The sequence below is a fragment of the Eurosta solidaginis genome, chromosome 1, assembly GCF_040869045.1.
Source record: "Eurosta solidaginis isolate ZX-2024a chromosome 1, ASM4086904v1, whole genome shotgun sequence".
NCBI classification, from domain to species: domain Eukaryota; kingdom Metazoa; phylum Arthropoda; class Insecta; order Diptera; family Tephritidae; genus Eurosta; species Eurosta solidaginis.
Genome location: NC_090319.1, coordinates 26,036,161 through 26,043,236, shown reverse-complemented (window position 1 = coordinate 26,043,236; position 7,076 = coordinate 26,036,161). Strand labels below are relative to the sequence as shown.

At 33.8% G+C, this 7,076-nt stretch overlaps 1 protein-coding gene across 2 annotated transcripts in view; it reads right to left on the bottom strand.

Moving 5' to 3' along the window:
* Positions 1-2,426: 2,426 nt before the first annotated feature.
* LOC137250470 (TBC1 domain family member 5 homolog A-like) overlaps positions 2,427-7,076 on the bottom strand; it is a 217,561-nt gene continuing 212,911 nt past the window's right edge. For both annotated transcript variants that reach the window (XM_067783357.1, XM_067783365.1), the window contains one exon: positions 2,427-2,696. In XM_067783357.1, coding sequence (XP_067639458.1) covers positions 2,686-2,696 — 11 coding nt within the window. In that variant the 3' untranslated portion in view covers positions 2,427-2,685. The remainder of the gene's footprint in view (positions 2,697-7,076) is intronic.

Below are 7,076 nucleotides of genomic sequence, written 5' to 3'. Positions count from 1 at the left end.
TCATTTTATTAAATGGTTGAAACTATAATCGCCGAAATGTATGTCAAAAATCCCCATTTTCAGATTTATTCATTTTTGTTTAGACTGGCATCATTGATAAATGTTATAAAAAATGTGCATTTTGACAGCGCTCTCTCGAAACAAAGAGTTGCAAATCCATTCATCTATGGGCACAACAAAAGCAAAACTAAAAACGAGACTGTCCCAGCACAAATCAGATTATAAACAATGTCATCACGTTAATTTTCAAAAAAACTGCTCTCATGACACACTGTGCGGCCAGTGGGCACTCACCAAACTTCGATGCAGCAAAGATTCTCGCACAAGAAAAAAACTACAACAAACGATACACATTGGAAATGCTACACATAATTAACACGCCCACAAAAATTCGAATGAACTATAAAACGGACTGTGATGGATGTGCTCACGCGTATCGTCATCTACTAAACAACAATAGGACAGTAGCAAACACCTGATTAGACGGTGCAGACGTAGACACGAAGCAATGTATGTTAATGTCAAATGATGTAATTGTGAATTTTTGTTAAAACTTTTGTTTGTAAACATTTTGTTAATTTTTAATTTTTATTAGTGCAATATGTGATATTAATTGTTTGTTTTCTATGTTTTTATGTTGTCTTCAGTGGCCCTGAGGAAGGTTACCGCCGTGTAGCCGAAATATATTGGCATAAAAAACCGAAAAACTTTGTTTTTCAATTGGGTTTTTAGACCTTGAGCCGGCAAAAAATCAATATTTGATCAAAACAGGTCGCTAAAATTATCAATGTTTTATTGTTATGTTTTTAGGTATTTCTCTTTTTACACTTGCCTTCTTGTTATTTTTAATGCTATTTTTAATGTTATGGTGATTGTTATCTGAAACTTCACATAAATTTTCTTAAAGGAAATTTCAAGTAGAAGGTCGGAAGTCTTAAACTGAAGCAATTGATAAATTTTTATTAAGATGGAAATGAATTTTAAAATTAAAAAAAAAAAAACAATGAATTTAAAAACTTAGTGATAGTCTATTTATTTCCAAATTCAGGGCTAAGGGTAAATTAAGTATTTAAAAAAAAAATAATCGTTAGTATTTTAGAATTTTAAAATTAAAAAAGTTAAAAAAAACAACAATGAATTTAAAATGTGATAAGCAATGAATTTAAAAACTTAGTGGTAGTCTACTTATTTCGAAGGGCTAAGGGTAAATTAAGTATTAAAAAAAATAATCGTTAGTATTTTAGGCAAGTAAGCGAATTTATAAACTGAATTATGTGATGAATGTGTGTAAAGATGTATGTAAATTTAAAATGATTGAATTGAGGAATTTAATTTTGTGGTACTTAGACAAATATATTTTGAATTTGATAATTTACTTTTGTTACAAAAAACAAGACTATATATAGACTACTGAGTGGAATACCACGACTGCTAGTTCGAAAACGACCTGTTTCAGAATTTGTTTGGAAGGTGCCATGCTTCTGAAATAGGGCGCTTTCCAACTGGCAGCCGATGTATTCCACTCAGCAGTCGATATACTAATAAATAAATGTATATACATGAAGTCAGCAAATTTAAATTAATTATATGAATTAATTTTAATTTTTGTCAATCGTGTAACACAGTACCTGTTTTAAGACAGCATACTGTTTAATTTTATTTCTGTTATAGTATTCAGCGTTGTATCAATGTGACCGGGGCCATTGGGAAACCATTCTATTTTGCGATAGGTCGTTTTTGGGCCTTAATACCAAGATACATCAGCTAAAAATGACTACATTAGGAAGGGTATTTTCGAATGAAGTTAAAAACAATTGTGGATAGGGTAGATGTGTTTGTTCAATATTACAGCTTTTGTTTCTAGATGGCGACCGCATCGGAAATTCGCCAGGCCTGCTTTTGAATCCGTAATAGAGAATATCCTACCCTGACGTTAATATTTTCTGTCTCCCTCCATCACACAAATGTCTTCTTACCCTTTTCCTTTCTAAGTTTGCCTCTGTTTCTACTGTTGCCCTTACCATCTACGTTTACCTTTAATCCCGACCCCAGTTTAGGCCAATACCTCCGGAGCAGAATAAGATATTGAAATAAAAACCATCATTTGTTCATATCTTTCGTTTGAAACCCATATCGTTAAAACAAAACAAAAATCCTTGGTGGAACCTCTGGTTTATATATAGCTTTCTATCTCCAGAGCAGAGCAAGGGTATATAAACCCTCGCTGTATGGTCTCCGGGGTCCATATTTAGGTAGATATCGCCAGGCCCTGGTTACCCAAAAGTATGAAATATATTTAGCTACGTTCTCGCATACCTACCATATATACATACAAAATTCGGTTCAGTAATTTCTGAAGGAGTTGTTCCAGTAAAACCATGACACGAGATTATTATATATAATAAATACATTTTAATTCTGATTTTCAATCATACATTAAGCCAGCAATTTATATTATTTATGGCATTCAAAGGTTTTTAGTGTAGTAAGGAAGTCTCGTGTTGGGACTTTTGTTCTCTAAAACTCCAGGCAGTGGAATCATTGTGTCCTTAGCGATTAGCTTATATTCGATTCCTGGATGAACTTTCCTTCGAGACTCCCTACAAGGGATATTTATTGCTTTCATTATATCCTTGTCGCTTCAACGTACTGGTAGGGGATACACGTATTGAATTATAACTATTGTTACGGTGATGCTGTAATAGAAAAAAAAAAAACTTATTAAAATAACAATATTGTAATGAGTGGTAGTTTTGACTTTAGGGCACTATTAACTTTGTCGTCTTCAACATCAATTAAAACAAGGAAGGACGGGACATACCTTTCATGAACGGAGCTCAACTAAGGAAGCGGATTTTTAGATAAAAAATAGCTATGAATCACTTATCTGAACAACATATGACGTATACGTAAGTATTTGATGAAATTTTAAACTTGTAGCTTTTAAAATGGGACAGAAATGACGAAAAGCTTCTTATCTGAACCATCGGTTTGTATGGGGCATAGACTATATCACCATCACAGGACAGTGCTCGCGGCACTTGACTTGTCAAAAGCTTTTGACACAGTCAAACACAGCACGCTACTCCAAGACATACATATATATTAGGCTCACACATGTCCCCCTTTCTAAACAGATGGACTGCTAATTATCTGAATGGTTAGCAAGCGTTGGTTCAATTTAGGAACGAAATCTCAAAGCTAAGGAAAATTAAAAAGAGGGTTGTTGTTGTAGAGATAAGGTTGCTCCCCGAAGGCTTTGTGGAGTGTTATCGATGTGATGGTCCATTGCCGGATAAAGATTCGGTACGCTTCGGTAACACAGCACCATTAAGGTGCTAGCCCGATCATCTCGGGAACGACTTATGTGGCCACGTTAAACCATCAGGCCATTCCTCCCTCGCCAGAGCCTCGTCTGTTAGTGAAACAGGATTCGCCGCGGATAGGCGAGATTGACATTTGGGTTTGGAGAAGCTATATATTGCGCTGGCAACCTGAAGGGTTGCGCTGTACAGCCCCTTGAATCTGGTATTTTAGTCGCCTCTTACGACAGGCATACCTACCGCGGGTATATTAAATACAACAACAAAATTTACGAACAACGATCAGGTATGCCAATGGGATCTCCAGCCTCCCCAGTGATAGCTGGCATTGTTTTAGATGAACTGCTAACAAGATTCGAGATGGAATCAAAAAGCAAAACCCGATTGCTAACCAAATACGTTGACGACTTAAACAAACAAAGAAACCACGTTAAACGACACCAAACTCTTATCATCGTAAATGTATGTGTCTTTAACTTTTTCTTTGAACTCTGTGGAATCTTTGACATTGTATTTCGAAGATTTTGTAATATTTTTAAGTATACGGACTACATATTTACACAAGTTATAGGAAGGGGACCCGATGGATGAGCAAATCGGGCGCAACGGTATGCCATCTTTATGGACGCCATCTTTATTATGCCATCGTCAAAACGAGCGAAATGGAAAACATGCTTAAACTACTTAACACATATTACAAACTCATACGATTTACTATGGAAGTGGAGAAAAACAACAGACTTCCCTACCTTGACACATTAATAATTAAAAATAATAATAAGTTATACATTGATTGGTATAAAAAACAAACAGCTTCGGGTAGACTTATCAATTATAATTCCAAACACGCACCCAACACTATTTTGAACACAGCGAAAAATTTTATAAGAAGGGTTCTTAACATAAGTGATAAGATGTTTCACAACAAAAACATAGCTATAATTAGAAAAACCCTGGAACAAAATTCTTTTCCCAGGTCCCTTATAAACAAACTGATTCACAAACATCACACAGCGAACGTCAATAATAATACAACCGAGAAAGGTGATAAAATTTATAAATCAATGACATATATCCCAGGAGTGTCTGAAAGAATCAAGGGTTCAAATTTATATGACAAAGAACTATATGAAATCGCGTTTACTTACAACAACACTCTACGACCAATTTATAGTAATTTAAAGGACAAAATACCAAATCATGAGAAATCCAAAGTGGTGTACAAAATTCCATACAACGGCGACGGGTCCCACGTATGCGAACAAGTATATGTAGGGACAACTAAATTTAAACTAAAGACGAGGCTTTCCGCCCACAAATCGAATATTAAATTGAGAAATAATAATCCAGAAAACAAGACAGCATTGGCTGCGCATTGCAAAGCCACGGGACACTATCCAGATTTTGAAAACGTAACCATTATGGAACATGAAAAACATTATAATAAGCGCTTCATTTTAGAAACCTTACACATTTTGAACACCCCTAATGATATAAAAATGAATTTTAAATCAGATGTAGACCATTGTGCACAAACTACAGAAATTTGGTCTTAAAACAGCAACATCACGCTGCTGTCAGTTATGCACACTCACTAAACTCAAACATTTTTTAATATAAAGATATTGCATGCGCGAACTTCGGTGGAAAGCAGCGGAGCGTAAAAAAATTCTAGTAGGTCACTTTCACCACACCAAAAACTTTAACACAATTTTTAACATAATTTAAGCACAGAAATACACTGATTGGAGTTTTAGTGAGTAAAAGTTAAAATTCTGAACACATTAGCTGAATAAAAAGTGTACAAATAATTATTAAATAACAAATACAGACAGTGGTAGTTTAACAAATTCTGCTGTGATAAGTGGTGAATGTGACCTACTAGAATTTTGTGAAGCTTGCCTCACACGATTTTTCGTCTATGCAATGTCTCTATATTATATCGTTTCTGCTAAACTTAAGCTGGAACAATAACTCTAGCAATGCTGAGAGCACAACATATATTAAATACGTACATACATACATATATATATATATTTTTAACTTTTGTTGACAAATTTTTTAATGTATACATATGTTTTTTGTTTACACTTGCGGTACATGAAATTGTTTATATTCGCGGGAGTTTTTGATTTATCTTTATTTATATTTTTCGCTCTTTTGTTTTTACTAAAATTATGTTGTCATAATTTCTGTTCAGTCGATCATACATATCCATATGTGTAAGTCATAATTTTGCTACGGAAATGTATGTTTAAAAATGTTAATTGTTTTCTTTTCGTAGATTCTTGATAATGACTTCAGATTGAAGTCGAAATATCGAAAAAAAAAATATATATTTTGAATACTACTAAAAAAGAAGTTTTATTCAATAATCTGGCCTAAAGCTCAATCAAAATTATGAAATCATCTTAAGTCACAAAAATTGTCTCTAAAGGAAAATCTCAAATTTAGAGACTTGAGATGAGACCGAATTACAGAATTCAGCCGTAAGTATCAGTAATGGGCCCCTTACGCAATAAATCACTATACACGATGTCAGTGATAGTGAGAAAACGTTTGAAATTAAAAATTAATCACTGAGAAAGACCGAAACAATTAAAAACAAAACATATCTCACTGAGAAAGCCCTTTATTGTTCTTGTATAAAAGTTGTTATCCGCAATCACCCGAATTGCCTTTTCTGGTTAACCGTTAAATATAATCGCTTAATGAGATTATAAGCTAGAAGCTTCTCCACCCGAGCAGTATGACAACGTGTATTAAAATAAGTAAAAGTGTTTAAGTTCGAGTGTAACCGAACATTATATACTCAGCGTGAGCTTCAATTGTACATTTCATTTCAGATAAATTACTTTTCTACATAACACGTGGCACCGCCCGTTTAAAAAAAAATGTCTCCCCATTTCCTCTTACAGTAAAACTTGACAAGTGAAACATCATTGATTCAAAACTATTTCTTGCTAAGTTATAGCTAAGTTATTTTCGTCTACGATCCTTTTAAAACTCTTTTATATCATTTCATCATCTCATTTTTACTAGAAATATTTTCTGCTGTAAGGAAAATGTGTGTACCCAATTTTAATACGATCCGCTAATTTTTCTTCGAGTTATGGCTCCCGGAACATAGAAAATTGCTTAGTCTTAAAAGGGGAGGTGCCACGCCCATTTTTTTAGATTTGAAGTTTTTCATATTTATTGTTATAAATCCACTTGGGTAATGAAATACCATAGATATAAAGCTCTTTGTTGCAAAGATATAGCTTATTTTATTCGTCCACGACCCTTCTAAAATTATTTTATATAAAAGTGGGCGTGGTCCTTAACCGATTTCGTTAATTTTTCTTCAAAGCATTCCTTATAGTAAAGGCAACCGCTCTGCCGAATTTTGTTACGATAGGTTTAACGGTTTTTGATTTATGATTAATAATATTTGTAAAATTGATTTTATCAAAAGTGGGCGGTGCCACGTCCATTTAAAAAAAATTTCCAAATTTTTATCAAAAGTCTCAATATCAGTTCACATGTCAAATTTCAACATTCTAGGTGTATTATTTACTAAATTAACAGGTTTTTTGTGTTTTCCAACATTTTATATGTATAAAAAGTGGGCGTGGTTATCATCCGATTTCACTCATTTTCAATACCAATCTATTCTGGGTCCAGATAAGCCAGTCTACCAATATTTCCTCAAGTTATCGTGCTAACGGGCGGACATGGCAATCAAATTTTTTTCGATACTGATGATTTTGA